At 58.5% G+C, this 17,574-nt stretch overlaps 1 protein-coding gene across 4 annotated transcripts in view; it reads left to right on the plus strand.

Annotated features, from left to right (window-relative positions):
- SLC27A1 (solute carrier family 27 member 1) overlaps positions 1–14,915 on the plus strand; it is a 32,913-nt gene extending 17,998 nt beyond the window's left edge. Inside the window, exons 2-12 of one of the 4 annotated variants that reach the window (XM_043586961.1) lie at positions 2,631–3,025; positions 3,150–3,311; positions 3,409–3,478; positions 4,180–4,271; positions 4,341–4,450; positions 9,432–9,641; positions 10,840–10,966; positions 11,055–11,192; positions 11,265–11,429; positions 11,821–11,967; positions 13,582–14,915. In XM_043586961.1, the coding sequence (XP_043442896.1) occupies positions 2,631–3,025; positions 3,150–3,311; positions 3,409–3,478; positions 4,180–4,271; positions 4,341–4,450; positions 9,432–9,641; positions 10,840–10,966; positions 11,055–11,192; positions 11,265–11,429; positions 11,821–11,967; positions 13,582–13,739 (1,774 nt within the window). In that variant the 3' untranslated portion in view covers positions 13,740–14,915. Of the gene's footprint in view, positions 1–2,630; positions 3,026–3,149; positions 3,312–3,408; positions 3,479–4,179; positions 4,272–4,340; positions 4,451–9,431; positions 9,642–10,839; positions 10,967–11,054; positions 11,430–11,820; positions 11,968–13,581 lie in introns of all 4 variants that reach the window. The other 3 variants (XM_043586960.1, XM_043586962.1, XM_043586963.1) reach the window with 3 other exon arrangements.
- The last annotated feature ends 2,659 nt before the right edge of the window (positions 14,916–17,574 follow it).

Genomic DNA, 17,574 nt, shown 5'->3' on the forward strand with positions numbered 1-17,574 from the left:
TCGCCAAGATGTCACCATCTTATATGCTCTGCTGTGTCTGGAGCCTCAGGTGGAAGATTCAGGATCCGGGGCCAGAATTACCCAAAGCTCTGTTCACTCAGACATGTTGTTAGAACCCCTATACGTGGCCTCTCCATGTGGTCTTGGCTTCCTATCCTTACAACTCAGCGCTGGGTTCCGAGGTCCAGTGTCCAGAAAGAGTGTGAGAACATCTGCGTGCCTGGAGGAGAGGTGCTGTCTCTGAGCCCCAGTGTCGGAAATCATACAGCATGACTATTGCCCCATTCTCTTCATTAGAAGCGAGTCCCTGAGTCTGCCCACTCCTGAGGGGTGGGGAAAAGAGGACCTGACCTGCCTTTTGAAGGGACGACTGTCAAAGAATTTGCAAGCGTGTTTTCAAACAGCCATAGAGTGATCCACGCTGGGCAGGGCTGGGGAGACCTCTCCAGGCAGGGGACATTGGAGCTGAGAGGTAAAGGATGTGTAGGCACCCTGATGGGGGGGGGGGGCCTCTGGGGCAGAACGTTTCAACAGTGGGAACCGCACGGGCAAAGGCCCTGGAGAACGTTCCCATCTCCCCACAAGATGACTCCTGCCCCTTTGCCATCAGTATCCCTGGCCACCCCAGCCCCCGTCCCCTTCCTCCACCGATCTGACTTCTCACACCTGATCCCGATCAGCTTCGCCTGTGCAAAGTAGGTGCTCAGGTCTGGGGCCCTGAAGAAATCTGGGCCTCTGCACTGGTCACCAGGGAGGGGCGGGATGCTGGCCTCCAGGGTCAGGGGCTTGAAAGCAGTCCTTCACCCTCTGTTTACTGAGCACCTACTATGTGCCAGGCTCCTGATCAGATGCAGGTGTCGCTTCCCCTGGTTACCTCCCCTGGTGACGTGGTGGCCATCCTCCTGGAGTGCCGGCCTGAGTTCGCGGGGCTGTGGCTGGGCCTGGCCAAGGCGGGTGTGGAAGCCACACTGCTCGATGTTAACCTGCGGCGGGAACAGGGGCTTCGATGAGCAGGGCTCTCCGATTAAGGGTGTTCATCTACATGGAGGCCGTCGTCACCCTGAGAGTAACAGGGCGGGCACCCAGAGGGAACCGGTTGGGGAGCAGCCTCCTCACAGCTGTCCCTATGCCTGCGCCTCTTCTCAGTGTGGCCTTGCCCTGAGACCGTGCTCACGTGTGGCGGCCTCTCCTCTCACCGAAGATCTTGCCAGGCTCAGGCTGGCTGCTCTCGTGGGCTGTGGGGTTCAGGCCCGGCCCGGGAGCTCCAGACGCCTCTCTCTCCCTCCAAGACTGTCCTGTGGGATTGCTTGTGGCAGGCTCACTGCGCTCCAGGAGAGTGGGGCGGGGCCTTGATCTGTCTCCGCTGCTGTCTCTCCAGGCCCTAGAGCAAAACAGACAGAAGTTCCTGTCACCTAGAGCAGAAAGAGATAGCCCAGGGGCAAGATGGTAGGTCTGGCATTTGACAATATAAGTGCTGTGTTGATAAGGGCAACAAAGCAGGGACCAGAGAGGGGGAGACGGGGGGGGGGGGGGGGGGGGGGGGGGGGGGGGGGGGGGGGGGGGGGGGGGGGGGGGGGGGGGGGGGGGGGGGGGGGGGGGGGGGGGGGGGGGGGGGGGGGTCAGTAACAGACGGGTGTCATTTGAGCCACGACCTAAGGGAAGTGGGGGAGGAGCCGCGTGGATGTTGGCAGAAGAGTGGTCCAGGCAGGGGGCATAGCGCATGCAAAGGCCCTGGGGTGGGAGCATGCCAGGTGGTGTCTTCCGGGAAACAGCAAGAAGGGCCCTGTGGCTGGAGTGAGTGAGCAAGGGGTAGGAAAAGGGGAAGGAGCCGAAGGAAGATGGAGGGGGAGAAGGGTTAGGTCTGGGTTATCGCTGGGTCTGTCTCGCCCATCGTGGACCTGGCACCCAGTAGGTGCTCATCATTTGGGAGGTGAGTGGAAGAATCTGCCTCTGTGTTGGCCGCTACCTCGAGTTCCAGGTTGGGAGACACGAACACAGTCCGGCCTCTTTGTGTATGGACCTAGTACGTACCGGGCATGCGGCCGGTGCAGATGTGACTTCCCCAGGGGGCTCACGACCCAGGGGCGGGGGGAACAGACCCATGACCGAGTGGCTCCGCACAGGGGCTTTGGTGGGGGAGCACAGAGGATGGGGAGGTTTCCCAAGGTGAACAAGAGAGCATTCCCTGAGCCCAGCCGGTGTCTGCCCCAGCCTGGCCCCGTTTGGGGGACTGTACGCTTTGATGGGGGAGCAGTGGGCGCGGGGCAGGGGCCGAGCCCCAGAAGGCTTCCTGGAGGAGATGATGGGGACCCCAGGCTCGGGTGGGAGGAGCATGAGGAGTCCAGGCTGCAGGTGCTCCTGGGGACCGCGGGAGGCTCTGGACGTCCCAGAAGAGAGAAACAAGGATGATCTGTGGTACTTGCGCGTTGCTTGGTCAACAGCCCTCCTCACGCTCTCAGTCCCCCGAGAGACCCAGCAACCAAAGCGTCCTTATCGAAGCCTCGCCGTCCTCGGAGGTGCAGGGACCTTCCCCTCTGCTTTCTCCAGATGGAGATGCTGAGGCTTGGAGAGGTCTCCTGGAGGCCGGGCGGGGCACCCAGTGACGCCGTCTCCTCCCTTCCCCCTCCCAGCGGCCTCTCTGTGCTGATCCGCGTGCGCCTGGAGCTGCGGCGGCACCAGCGTGCCCGCCACACCATCCCACGGATCTTCCAGGTGGTGGCACAGAGGCAGCCTGACCGCCTGGCGCTGGTGGACGCGGGCAGCGGCGTGTGCTGGACCTTTGCGCAGCTGGACGCCTACTCCAATGCGGTGGCCAACCTCTTCTGCCGGCTGGGCTTCACTCCAGGTGACGTGGTGGCCATCCTCCTGGAGGGCCGGCCCGAGTTCGTGGGGCTGTGGCTGGGCCTGGCCAAGGCGGGCGTGGAAGCCGCGCTGCTCAATGTGAACCTGCGGCGGGAGCCCCTGGCCTTCTGCCTGGGCACCTCGGGTGCCAAGGCCCTCATCTTCGGAGGGGAGCTGGCAGCAGGTGAGGCCGGGCGCAGCTGGCATCCTGGGGGGGGGTGCCTGGGGCCTTCCGGGGGGCGGGGGCGGCGAGATGGCGTGGTACATCCCAGGCCGCCCTTGACCGTGACGTCTGCTCTGGGCTACAGCGGTGGCCGAGGTGAGCGGACAGCTGGGGAAGAGTCTGCTCAAGTTCTGCTCTGGAGAACTGGGGCCTGAGGGCATCCTGCCGGACGCCCGACTCCTGGACCCGTTGCTGAAGGAGGCCTCCACCGCCCCCCTGGCACAGCCCCCTGACAAGGGAATGGATGGTGAGGCTGGCCCGGGACACCCGCCTTCCTTCCGCTGCCAGTGCCCCCCGCCCCCCACCCCCTCATCCTCGGACCCCAACACATGCGTCTCCTGCAGATCGACTCTTCTACATCTACACGTCGGGGACCACGGGGCTGCCCAAGGCCGCCATTGTAGTGCACAGCAGGTGAGGGGGGCCCGTGGGCATCACCCCAGCTTTGGAGAGTGACTCCCGGTCGCCTGTACGGCCGACCCCTTCCCTCCGCTCTTGTTGGGATCTTGGGGACATTTCTGTCTTCACCCCGCGGAAGACCCACGGCCCATCTCAGGACAGTGCCGCTCCGTCCGCGGGAGGGTCTCAAATCCTAAACCAGACCGCCCCCCGTGCCGGACTTCCCTGTACCTGCCTTGGCCCTCAGAGTAAAATACACGCCCGCGTTCGCACCCCCTGCCAATTCTCATTTTCCTCCTCTCCACCCCTCGCTCGAGCCCTCTCAGCTGGTTACACTTCCTCAACTCAGCCAGGGCCCTTCTGCCCTCCGGGCCTTTGCACAGGCTGCGCTCTCCACCAGGGCGCTCTTTAGCTCAGCCCCCATAGCCCTTTCTCACCAGATCTCAGCTCGTGTGTCACCTCCCCACACCTCTCTGGCTGTTGCCTTCAGCCCCTCTCCGTGTCCCTGCTCTCTTGTATTCCTCCCGGCACCTAGCCCCACCGGCAAGGCAATTAGGGGGCTGCAGGTTCGGCTCCCGCCCGCCCCCCGCTGTGAGCTGGGCTGGCTCTGCCTGGGTCCCTGCTGTGCCCCCTCCCCCGCCACAGATTCCCCCCACTCCCATACCTTGGAGGACATAAGCCCCAGCCCCTGCACTCCCTGCCCCCACCCCCCGCAGGTACTACCGCATCGCAGCCTTCGGCCACTACGCCTACAGCATGCAGGTGGCAGACGTGCTCTATGACTGCCTGCCCCTGTACCACACGGCAGGTACTGTGGGCAGGCCGGGCGGGGGTGGGGCAGGGACTGGGGACCCCTCACCGAGCCCGCCCTCTGCAGGCAACATCATGGGCGTGGGGCAGTGTCTCCTCTACGGGCTGACGGTGGTCCTCCGCAAGAAGTTCTCAGCCAGCCGCTTCTGGGATGACTGCGTCAAGTACAACTGCACGGTCAGGCCCCGCCCCTCCCGCGCGCTGCCCCGCCCTCTACCTGCAGGCCCTCCGCTGTGGGGCAGCCACTCCCCCGACCCCCTGTTCTCCAGGGCCCCGGAGGGGGACAGGAAGGTGGCCCGTGCTTCTTGAGCACGTGCTCCGTGTCAGCCCCGGGCTAACCTTTACTTCGACATGCAAACTCCATGGAATCTTAGGACTGCTTGAGAGTGGGCAGAGGCATCGCAGAGGCCATTGTGCAGGTGGGGAAATTGAGGCCTGTAACGCATCTGGAATTGGGGCCAGGCTGCCTGAGTTGTCTAACGCGCTGCCCTGGGCCCCAGCAGCCTTCCCTGCTGGTGGCTGCAGGAAATGAGGCCTGTGGGTGCAGTCACCGCCCTGCGCTGGTTAAGGCCACAAGGTGTGGGGCTCAGGTGGGGTGAGGACATCCACAGTCCTGTAGAAAATGAGGGGGGGGGGCGCTAGGACCCGGTCCTTCCTCTCTTCTCCCCCTCCACGTTGAGAGGAAACCAGGCTGCGGATTTCAGTGTCCTGATGAAAATAGAAATACAGGTGCTATCAACCTGCCTCCAGGAAGAAGGGGTGAGGAGAGGAGAGAATGGGATGTGTCCAGGGACTGGCAAGTTGGCAGGTGCCCACCTCACCTTGGATGGGTGGGGCCCAGAGAGGTTAGGCCAGCTGCCCAGGTCACACAGCTAGGCAGGGTGGGGGCTCTGGGTTGGCATCTTGGGGGTCTTTGGGGGGCAATGACCGATTTGCTCTCCTTTTGAGGATTTTCCGTTTTTCCTTGCGGGCGGCCCTTGAGGAACGTTGTTAAACCAAGTCTTGAAGTGCAAGCGGTCTGTTTGATCCACTTGATTATTGAGAGTTGTGAATACAGATCACCCCCCACCGCTTTCTGAAAGTTCCAGTGACAGTGCTTTGCTTTGGGGAAAGACCTACATCAGTACCTGATTTCACTAAGGAGGATTTTCTCTTTTGCACCTGTCACTGGCCCCAGGGGCCTTCAAACACCCCATCCTGCCCCCTCTAGCCCCACCCACATCCCTCCTTCAGCATCATTGTGAAACAACCCCCAGAGAGCAGTGTGTTTCCTACATCGATGTTTCTGGAAAACCTCTGAAAGATGAGGACTGTTTTGCTTTTGAGGCAAAATTCGTATGAAATAAACCTTTTAAAAAATTTTTTTTAACATTTATTCATTTTTGAGACAGGGAGAGACAGAGCATGAACAGGGGAGGGTCAGAGAAAGAGGGAGACACAGAATTTGAAACAGGCTCCAGGCTCTGAGCTGTCAGTACAGAGCCCGACGCGGGGCTCGAACTCACGAGCCGTGATATCATGACCTGAGCCGAAGTCGGACGTCCAACCCACTGAGCCACCCAGGCACCCCAAAGTAAACCATTTTTAAAGCGGACAGTTAGTGACCCTTAGTACATTCACCATGTTGTGTAACCATCACCTCTAATTCCAGAACATTTCCATCACGCCCGAAGGAAAACCCGGTATCAGCAGTCACTCCCCAGCCCCGTTCCCCGCCCCCCGCCCCCCCCCCGCCCGCCCCCCCTCGCCCCGTGCCTGGAGTAGCCACTAATTTGCTCTCTATCTTTATGGATTTGCCTGTCCTAGACCTTTCTTGTAAGTGGGATCAGATTCTGTGTGGCTTTTTGTGTCTGGTGAGGGCTGTTTCTAGAACAAAAGACATGAAAGCAGGGTCTCCAAGAGATATTTGCACACAAAGGTTCACAGCAGCACTATTTACAAGGGCTGAAACATGGAAGCCAACGGGGCTGCCGGAGGGGGAGGGGGTGGGGACCCAGCGTCCAGTGGGGACAGAGTCTCAGTTCTCCAAGAGGAAAGGAGTTCCGGTGGATGGTGATGGCTGGCTCCCAGTGTGAATGTACTTAATACTACCGAGCTGTGCACTTAAAAGTGCTTCAGATGGTCAATTTTAGGTATATGTGAATGCAACAAGAAAAGAAAAAAAAACCTGTAAGCTCAGCACCTCCATCACAGCCAAAAAGTGACAGTGACCCCCACAGTGTCATCAGGAATCCGGGCAGCGGTTCAATCCCCAGGGACTCGCCTTGTCAAAAAGGTGGTCTTTCCCCTGTTTCTAGAATGCGGACAAAATCCGTTTTAGAGGAGACCCACGGATTTCGACCATCGATGGGTCTCATGGGAATCCGTTCATCTGTAGGAACCTCTTGTTTCTTTTTTTTCCCCCATCTTGTGTGTATTTACTGAAGAAAGGAAGTTGCTTGTCCTGTAGTGTTTTCCCGATCTGGAGACAGTGTCTCTTAACGTGTTCCTCTGTCCCTGGCATTTCCTGTCCATTGGGAGTTGTTGGGTCTAGCACAGTGTTTCTCCACCATGATGCTTGGGATATTTGGGGCTGGATCAATCTCTGCTCTGGGGGCCATCCTGTGCACTGCAGGATATTGACAGGCATTCCTGACCTGACATCACTAGAGGCCAAGAGCATCCGACGCATCCCCCCCCGCCCCAGTCGTGACCGTTCAAAATGCATCCAGATGTTGCCAAGTGTTCTGGGGGGACAGAATTGCCTGTGGTTGAGAACCCCTGGTCTAGATACTTGATCAGCTTCAAGTTCAACTTTTTTGGCAAGGATTCCTTGTCGGTGGTGCTGTGCCCTCCCACTGGGAGGCCCGTGGTGTCAGGTGGTCACCCTCTTTGTCCTTGACATGCCGTGCTGCATCGGGCATCATTCACCGTCTCTGGACCCTTGGTAGTCTGTTTCTAAGAAGGGGAATTTCTGTGTCTAAAAGAACGTCTGTGCTAAACACTGAGGGGCTCTTTAAGGAATAGAGGACGGAATCCTCAGAGGTCAAGTTTAACAAGGACATTGACAAAACCAGTGCATGCATTTGGGTTCGGAAATCCCATCCCTTGGCTGTTGGACAGGGAAACTGCTTGGCTGCTGTTTACTTGCAGCGGTGGCCCCAGGACCAAACAACAGTCCATCCGTCCTCAGGGGAGGCAGCGGGCTGTCATTTAGAGCCCCACTTCCGGGGCTCCTGGGTGGCTCAGCTGGTTAAGCATTTGATTTCGGCTCGGGTCATGATCTCCCTGTTCGTGGGTTCGAGCCTCGCGTCGGGCTCTGCACTGACAGCTCGGAGCCTGGAGCCTGCTTCGGATTCTGTGTCTCCCTCTGTCTCTGCCCCTCCCCTGCTCATGCTCTGTCTCTGTCTCCGTCTCAAAAATAAATAAATATTAGAACCCCACTTTCTTTGCTGTGTAGCAACAGACAGGCAGGGGACAGGTGACTCCACCCCTCCTCATCCCTGGGGGGGGGGGCTGAATGTGTGGTGCCTGTGTCTCTCCCTGCCCACTGGGGTGAGTGGGCACCCTGACGCGGGGGGAGTTGTAGCAGGGTCCCTGGTCGATGATCTGCTCCCAGCCTCTATCTAGGTGCCACCGTGCAGGCTGGAGGTATTGGCATAGGCCATCTGATGTCTGCCTCTCTGAGCTGACCTGAGTTGTCTTCCCTTCAGCCCTGGGTCTGTCCCGGGGTCCAGGCAGAGGTAAAGATCAGCTGTTGGCTTTCAGCGTGACACAGACTCAGGGCCATGGTTGGGGGTTGGGGGGATGGTGTCATTGTCTCCCTCCGCTGCCTCAGTCGTGGCTGGGTTGTCCCTCCCCTGGCCTGAAGAGGACAGCTGAGAGCTGGACAGCTTCAGGCACGACCTGATCCAGGAGGTGCTCTGTCTCTGTCCATTTCTTGTTTTTCTCCTTCCTAGGTGTGCAGCTTCCTTCTTAGCCCTGTTCCTTCCGGCAGGTTTTCAGCAGCTCAGGTAGCAACAGTCTGGGGCTGATTCTCATTGGCCTAATTCTGGTCATGTGCTCACCCTTGAACCAATTACTAGCTGGGGACGGACTGGGCTGGTTGGCCCCGCTGTGTCTTAGGTTGGCGTGGGCTGGGCCCCCCGGCAAAAGCACTGACCTGAGCCTAGGGACCGAGGGAGAGAACTCCCCACCTTCAGGCTCTGACCTTGCCCCATCCTGGGCTTGCCTCGTGTCCAGCAGCTGATGATCTTGGACAGGCCGTTTCCCTCTGTGAATCTCATGCCTTCCTGTCCCGCGTGGAGTGTTGGGAGAATTAAACGGATGAGCTCTGTGTTTGGCGGTAGAATACTCAGCACATGTGTTTATGTCATCATTTGGGCAGTGATATTTGGCCCAAACCCTGGGGACCCAGATGCATCCCTGGGGAAGGATTTTCGCTCCAGGCAGCGGGCACAGCATGTGCAAAGGCCCTGAGGAGAAGCCCTGTGTGGCACAGGGTGTTGGTGGGAAAGGGAAGGAGGGGAGGCAGTGGGGGCCGGGGGGGGCGGCGAAGGGAATTGACCACTGGCAGAAATTTGGACTTTATCCTGTTGGTGAGGGGACGCTGTGAACACTTTGGAGCTGTAATGATCAACTTGGCGCTTCATCCTGAGCGCGTAACTGTTTCGTTCACACTCCGGCCGCGATGCCCAGATTCAAATCAAGCACTATCACTTACCAGCTTTGGTCCGGTTACTTACTGTCTGTGACCCCTAGTAAAATTGGGTAATCCTTAGGAGGTCAAACCTCAGATAAGGACTTGAAGGCACCTGGGGTATCTGGGAGATGACTCACCCCCCCCCCCCCCGGGGGTGGACCCTTGAGACGAGGAGGGAAGGAGCCCTGCGGAGGGGGGGCGGGGCGCTGAGGTTCGGGTCAGAGAGGCAGGGTGGGGATGGACGGAGCGCGGGGGGGGGGGGGGGGGGGGGGGCATGGGGGACGCTGACCGCATCCTCTCGGCTCCTGCCCCTGGCGTGGATTCGGGCGAGGGGCAGGCGTAAACGGCCTGGGCTGTTTTGTTACCGTCGCCCTTTAAGAGCGCTTTGTTCCTAGCGCCCAGGTTGGAGGGGTAGCTCGGGGGCTGGGGCCCAGCGTGGCCGCCCAACCCTCGCTTCCCCTCCTCTCCCGCCCCCAGGTGGTCCAGTACATCGGGGAGATCTGCCGCTACCTGCTGAAGCAGCCGGTGCGCGAGGCCGAGGGGCGGCACCGCGTGCGCCTGGCCGTGGGCAACGGGCTGAGGCCCGCCATCTGGGAGGAGTTCACCGAGCGCTTCGGCGTGCGCCAGATCGGCGAGTTCTATGGAGCCACCGAGTGTAACTGCAGCATCGCCAACGTGGACGGGAAGGTGGGCGGCGGTGGGGCAGCGCGGGGCAGGCTCTGACCTTCTGGGATCGCTGCTACCTCTGCCTCCCCGGCCCCGCGTTCTCCCAGAGCAGCCTGATCTGCTGGGAGGGCCCGGCCAGGCGGCACAGGGCTGGGGAGGTGGGCGGGGCGCCTGGGACTGCCAGGGCGCGCGGGGGGGGGGGGGGGGGGGGGGGGGTCCCTCTTCCGGCATGCACAGTTAGTGGCTTGACGGTGCCCCTGAATTCAAGTCCTCGGTGAGGCCATGTGTGCCTTGGGCAAGGGGCTCAACCTTTTCTGTTTGCACCTGGGGAGGTGGCCAGGGGAGAGCGGGACTCTGGGGGATCCAGGGGCCAGGGTTGGGGTGCCCATCCCCTCCTACTGGGTAAGTCACTCAGACTCCTTGGGCCTTGGCTTCCTCCTCTGTACATGGGGACGGCAGCCCATTGGGCCTGTTCTAATCACCCAACGTAATCACGAGCTCACCGCGACACCCCCAGGTTGCAAGCTCTCTGCGGTTGCTTTTATGATTCGCAATTAATGTTTCCATCCTGCCTTAGCAGGACCCTGCTGCCTTATCGAACTCCTCCCATCCTAAGCCAGGCACAGCTAATGAGAATAATAATAAAGCAAACACCGGAGGGGCAGTGATTTGTTTCCTGTCTGTCTGTGTTTTGGGTCCTCAGGACCTGAGAACAAGGCACTGCCCCCACTGTGCATGTCTGTCGAAGACACTCTGGGCTGCATTAACACCACTTGCTGCCGTAACAGACGTACCCAACAGCACACAGCAGCACAGACCCATTAGACAGGGATTTGTGCTCACTGGACTGAGCCAGGCAAGGTGGCATGCAGCGGGGAGCGGGCAGAAGCTCTGCCAGTGTCCCCACGTGGCTCCGGGGTTACCCCAGGCATTCACTTCCTGCCAGCATAGAGGGTTTTTAGGGACCAGGAAGTGGTGACCAGTCAGCAGGTTTCCTCACGAGATGATGGCCAAAGGAGGCCGGGGAGATGGGAGGAGGGGCATGAGTCCTGGGAAGGCGGCACTGCTCTTAATACCCCCTTTTTCGGATCGCCCAAGGCCACAGAGTTCAGGGACACGGCGTGCGAATTCCAGGCCCTGGGGCAGGAGAGGCAAGGTGTCAGTTGGGGGGACACCATGCCCCACGGGCTCCTCACCGACGTGGCTCGCCCCCTCCCAGGTCGGCTCCTGTGGCTTTAACAGCCGTATCTTGCCCCATGTGTACCCCATCCGGCTGGTGAAGGTCAACGAGGACACCATGGAACTCTTGCGGGATGCCCAGGGCCTCTGCATCCCGTGTCAGGCCGGTGAGCCAGGCCCTGCCCAGTCCCCTGGGGAACCGGGGCCCCCGCCCCCTGCCCACCCAGCGCAGCCTGAGGGTGGCCTCCTCTCCAGGGGAGCCTGGCCTCCTCGTGGGCCAGATCAACCAGCAGGACCCGCTGCGTCGCTTCGATGGCTACATCAGCGAGAGCGCCACCAGCAAGAAGATCGCCCACAGTGTCTTCCGCAAGGGCGACAGCGCCTACCTCTCAGGTGCGAAGATCCTGGGGGCTGGCTGTGGGGATGGCGGGCCACCATCTTACCTCTCCTCCTCCCCTCTGCCAGGTGACGTGCTGGTGATGGATGAGCTGGGCTACATGTACTTCCGGGACCGTGGCGGGGACACCTTCCGCTGGCGTGGGGAGAATGTCTCCACTACTGAGGTGGAGGGCGTGCTCAGCCGCCTGCTGGGCCAGACAGATGTGGCTGTGTACGGGGTGGCTGTGCCAGGCAAGCTGGGTTTGTGGGGGTGGTCCTAGGGTATGGCAGCCCCTGAGGAGCCCAACCTGCATGAGCTTGGAGGTACAGGTGCTCTTGGGCAGTGCTCAGCTTGGATAACTGCACATAGCAACCTGCGTCGGGGCACTGGAGCTGGAGTTACCCCTCCTGGATGATAACCCCTCGGTTTCCTTATCCAGTGCATGGGATCGTGAAAGCGACTGTCTCAGAGTTGCAGCGAGTACAGCCAAAGCTCAATAAGAATAATGATTGCTGCTTCAGCAAGCGTTATCTCAGATGGAAGGGACTAGAGATCAGAGACCAGGGGCCTCTGTCTGAGGGTGTATTCAGTCCTGCGGCGGCACAAAAGGTGGGGTGTTCTCAGTGAAACCTCTATCTCCAGGAGTAGAGGGCAAAGCAGGCATGGCGGCCATCGCGGACCCCCACGGCCAGCTGAGCCCCAATGTGCTGTACCAAGAGCTGCAGAAGGTGCTGGCGCCCTATGCCCGGCCCATCTTCCTACGCCTCCTGCCCCAAGTGGACACCACAGGTGCGGCCTCTCGCCTCTCCGTCTGTCCGTCCATCTGTCTTTTGGTTCAACAACCATTTGCTTATTTGTCCTGGTTCAGATCCTTGTGCCAAGTCTGACACGATGGTTCGTGGCCAGCAGGCACGGTGGGCTCATGCAGGGCCTTTCTCTTGTGTTATTAGCATCGTTATTTATTTCCATTCCTCGATCCTACCCCCACTAGGCATTCTGCAGTGTTTGGGGCATTTCTTCCATTTCCTGCATTTTTTCTGGTGGACTAGGAACTTTGAGCAAATCATCTTGTTATCTAGGAGATTTCCTGCTTCTGTAAATTGCCTGTTTGTATCTTTTGCCCATCTTTGTATAGCCTTGCTGTCTTTTTCTTTTCGATTTGTGAGAGTTTCTCCTAATCGTCCAGATGTTAATTCCGTAGCAGTTTCGGACATCAGAAGTCTTCTATTTTGGGAGTCGAACCGTTAACCTTGTTTATGGGGCTTTTGTTGAAAAGAAGCCCTTAATTTTGATACAAACTTACCCCCCCCCCCCTTTTTTTAATGTTATGGTTTATGCTTTTGAAGTTTTATTTAGAACAAGACACCTCAACTCTAAAGCATACAGGTATCCCTCGTCCACTTTTTCCTACTAGCCCGAACCCTTAGCTTTATCTTTTTTAAAAAAAAAAACATTTTTTTTAATGTTTGTTCATTTTTGAGAGACAGAGCATGAGCAGGGAAGGGGCAGAGAGAGGGAGACAGACACAGAATCTGAAGCAGGCTCCAGGCTCCGAGCCATCAGCACAGAGCCCAACACGGGGCTTGAACTCACGAACTGTGAGATCATGACTGGAGCCGAAGTCAGATGCTCAACTGACTGAGCCACCCAGGCTCCCCAATGTTTATTTACTTTTGAGAGAGAGAGAGAGAGAGACAGAGAGAGCAAGGAAGGGGCACAAGGAGAGGGGGACAGAGGATCTAAAGAGCACTCTGTGCTGACAGTAGAGAGGCCAATATAGGGCTTGAACCCATGAACCTCAAGAGCATGAGCTGAGCCAAAGTCAGATGCTTAACCAACTGAGCCACCCAGGTGCTCCTAGACTTATCTTTCGTGAAACCTTCCTTTACTTGTTCACTGTAGGGAGTGCAAACTTTTCCTTAAAGGACCAGATAGTAAATATTTTCAGTTTTGGGGCCATGCAGTCTCTGTCCCATACACCTCTGGCTCTGTGGTGTAAAAGCTGTCCTAGACAATGTGTAAATGGGTAGGCATAGCTTCATGCCAATAAAACTATTTACAAAACAGATGATGGGCCAAATTTGGCCCTCGGCTACAGGCTGCTGCCCCCTGACCTACCGTGTGATAGACTCAGCCCTGCTTTGGTCTCGGGGCTGTCCGTGTGACCAGGCAGGGAGTACACAGAGTATGCGGCTGTGATGGGGGTAGTCAGGGAGGCCTCCCTGGAGGAGGGGGCATGAAGTCAGGATCTGAAGGGCAAAGGAGAATCAGGCAGACAAAATGAGGAAGACTGTTTCCAGCCGAGGGGATGGCCTATGCAGAAGCCTGGAGGTGTAGGAGAGGATGGTGAGTTGGGGGTCCCTGGAACCCCCTTGCTGAGTATCCCCATCCTCACCCCTACAGGCACCTTCAAGATCCAGAAGACTCGGCTGCAGCATGAGGGCTTTGACCCACGCCAGACCTCGGACCGGCTCTTCTTCCTGGACCTGAAGCAGGGCCACTACCTGCCCCTCGACCACAGTGTCTACACTCGCATCTGCTCCGGTGCCTTTGCCCTCTGACGCTCCTCCTCCGCCCACTAGAGACTCCCAGCCCGGCCCTGCCAGTGAGGCTGGGGGGCTGGCCCAGCCATGCCAGGTGGGGCCACCCTGGTGTTCAGCAGCCAGAGGAGCCCAGGAAGAGCCCACGGCTCTGCTACCCTCTCTCTCCTCTCTCCTCCTCGGGGCTGTCTCCTGCCTGAGTTCCCGTGCCTGTGGCTCTGTGCGTCTCTCTCCTCCCTGCTTCTCAGCCTCCCCGCTGTCCCGTATGCCCACACCTCTTCCCTCTTCCTTTTCCCCTGCTCTCTCCTGAGATCTGCGGGCATGCAGGGCCCAGCTGTCCTCCCTGCTGGGTCATGGACCCAGAGTGGAGCTTCTCAGTCTCCCGAGTCTCAGCTGTGCCTTAAGGAGCGAGAGTCCGCGCCTCCCCAGGCTGCTGGGCCCCAGGGCATCACAGGCCAGTCTGAGCTCCAGACAGACCCTCTATCACCCTTTCCGAGCAGAGGATCCACGTGGTTTGCCCCGCCCACCTGGGGGTCAGGGGGGGTCATTGTCAAGGGACCTCCAGGCCAGCTAGAAATCTCTCCCAGGCTGGGCCAGTTGCCTTTTGCACTTAATCATCTTTGGTGGGCCTCCCTCCTGTCCCCTGTCTGCCCTTCCTGATGCCCGGAAGCTTCCAGAGTTGACTGTGACCCCTTAGACATTGCCCCTGCCCAGATGTCTCTTTTTAGGTGCCTCCACGGAGCTCTTGCTAGAGGAGCCTTGAAGACTGTGCTGGGTGGCTGTTCGGCTCACCATCCAGACACTCACCCTGGCAGAGGACTCTAGGGGGTCCCCATCTGACGCCGCTGCTGGTGGGACCCACAGGAGTGGCAGCGGTGGTGTAGGGGGAGGTCTCCCGCCTGGGGGTGGTGTCTGAGATGGACTTCGGGACCTTGGAAGTTCCAGCCCGTTGAATATCCCCACTGGCTTTGTTGGTGACAGTTCAGACCTCGCGTTGGTGGTCGGCCTCATTGGTGGCTCATCCTGGACTCATCCCGGACTCCTGGCCACTCGGACTGTCCGTCCCGCCCCCCAATTCTGCAGTAGCATCCAGCCCCTCAAACACTGGGGCCAGTGCTGTTGCGCATGGGCCTTTCCAAGCACCAAGGTTTTGTTTCCTAGTTGAATTGAAGAAATAAACCTGCAGAGTGTCCAGTGCCTGAATCCCAGTTATTTACTGTCTGTCCCCATGTGGCACAGAACGCTTTCGGAGTTTCAGAAGGCAGGACTTTCGCTGGGGAGCTCATGTTCACCAGGCAAGAGCCAGACAGATGGCTTTTTCTTGCTGTCCCCTGTTGCCTGTAAGCCCATCGGCACGGCCTCTGGGGCCTCGGGTTAGCGTTCTCACTGCCTCCCTGCAGCCTCTGGGGCCTCACGAAGCCCCGCGCCGGCCCCGGTCCCAGAGGAGGTGCCTGTAGGTTCTGGCGGGTGCCCGGCGTGGCCGTAGCTCTGAGCAAGAGCTTCAGAGGTGGCCGTTGGAGCTGGCGTTCTAATCCAGGACATCCAGCACCAGGGTCTATCCACTTAGCCCCAACTTCTGCTGTTCCTCCAGTATTCTAACATCTGTCTCAACTCGTCTCCGCTTCAGGGGACAGAGGAGGAAAGGTTCGTGGTGACTGGGCATTTGCTGGGTGGGTGCACTGAGCGGCGGCCCCGGGGACGGGTCAGGCCCTGGTTGGCTCAAGAATGGATGAGCCATCGATGGGTGGGGCTGTCCTTGGATGCCCACAGCCCGCCAGGAGAAGAAGGCAGGGGAAGGATCCTGCCTCTGGGGGTGCAGTGCCCCTGGTGTGCTGACCGAACAATTGCATCCCGTATAACTGTGCCACGAGACCTCAACCGCCGTGGTCTCCATTGTACAGACGAGGAAACTGAGGTACAAGCAGGGGAATGGAGTCAATGCCAGCAGCTCCCGGTGCGAAAGCGGGCCAGCAGGACCTTTCTTGGTCCAAAGCTTGTGAGTCCCAGAAGGGTAAGACGCTCCCTCCGAGCTGACAAGAAAATAATCCTGCGTCAGGCTCTGTGTCTGTCTTTTTAGTTAATAATAAACTTTATTTATTGGGGCAACGTCAGGTTTATTAAAAAAAAAAAAAAAAGTGGGAAGTACAGAGTTCCTATATACTCTCGTCACCCCGCCCCCTGTCTCTCTTACCATTAACCTCTTGCATCACCGCCCTGCATTTGTTAGGGTTGATGGGCCTTGTGTCCGTGCGTTCTTCTTTCAAGCCTACGGTTTATGTTAGCGTTCACTCCGTGTTGTGCATTCTGTGGGTTTCAGCAAATGCGTGCACCCGTTGTGATAGTACCCTAGTTTCTCTGCCCTAAACGTCCCCGGTGCTCCGACCCTCCGCCCCTCCTATCCCAACCCCTGGCAACCGCCGATCTTTTCCCCGTCTCCATAGTCTTGCTTTTTTCCAGGTCACGCGCTTGGAATCACGCAATGTGTATAGCCTTTCCAGACCAGCTTCTTTCACTTAGCCGGATGAAGCTCCACTCAGGCGCCCTCCACGACGTTTCGTGGCTTGAGAGCTTTGTATTGTTTACGCCGGATGAGACGGATGAGACGAGTCGGTCTGGGACGCCCTCTCCCCACCCCCGCCCTGCCCCAGGAACCGGGGTTAAGACTGGGAGGAAGAGCTGGAATCAGGAGGCGATCTGTGGCCTCAAGCCTCCCCTTCACGGAGGGGCCCCGGCAGGATGTGTACGGAGGGGATGTCCGTCCCTGTGACGTGGGAAGAGACTCGTCCTGGTCTGGCATCAGCACGTGGGGTCGAGCAGTGGTGTGTGAGGGACAAGGAGGGAGAAGCCGTGCCAGAGAGGGCGTGTGAAGGAGGGGGAGTTGAGGACACGAGAGCTTTCCAAGGAGAGGTAGCTGTGGGCTGGGACCTTGCCTCCTACCCTCCGAGGGTCTTCCTCACTTTGGGAAAGAGTCCAGGCTCCCTGGCCGGAGCTTGCCATCCTATAGGCTCTTTTCTTTCCACCGCGAGTGGTCATTCCCAACTTGCGTCTCCCTTCGGTGCCTTTGCACCTGCTGTCTCTTGTGCCTGAACCATTGTTCGTCCGCTGCATGCCTGGCCAACTCCTACTGTTTTGTTTTGTTTTGTTTAAATGTTTGTGTATTTTGGGGCGCCTGGGTGGCGCAGGCGGTTAAGCGTCCGACTTCAGCCAGGTCACGATCTCGCGGTCCGTGAGTTCGAGCCCCGCGTCAGGCTCTGGGCTGATGGCTCGGAGCCTGGAGCCTGCTTCCAATTCTGTGTCTCCCTCTCTCTCTGCCCCTCCCCCGTTCATGCTCTGTCTCTCTCTGTCCCAAAAATAAATAAACGTTGAAAAAAAAAATTAAATGTTTGTGTATTTTGAGAGAGAGCGCTTGTGTGAGAGAGCAGGGGAGGGGCAGAGACAGAGGGAGAGAATCCCAAGCGGGCTCCATGTTGTCACGGCAGAGCCCAATGCAGGGCTCAGTCCCACGAACTGTGAGATGACGACCTGAGCCGCAATTAAAATTTGGACCCTTAACCCACTCAGCCACCCAGGCGCCCCTACTGACTTGTTTTCAGTTGAGGTGTCATTCACATACCTTAAAATCATCTTTTTAAATTGCCCAATTTAGTGGTGTTGAGTGTTTACGAAGTTGTGCAGCCGTCACCTCTCTCTGGTTCCAGAGCACTTTCATTCCCCTAAAAGGAAACTTCATACCCATTAGAAGTCTCTCTCCCCAGCCCCTGGCAGCCGCTAATTGGCTTTCTGTCCCTATGGATTTGTCTGTTCTGGACATTTCATGTAAGTGAAATCATACAGCATGTGGTCTTTGATGTCTGGC

The sequence above is a fragment of the Prionailurus bengalensis genome, chromosome A2 (assembly GCF_016509475.1).
Source record: "Prionailurus bengalensis isolate Pbe53 chromosome A2, Fcat_Pben_1.1_paternal_pri, whole genome shotgun sequence".
NCBI classification, from domain to species: domain Eukaryota; kingdom Metazoa; phylum Chordata; class Mammalia; order Carnivora; family Felidae; genus Prionailurus; species Prionailurus bengalensis.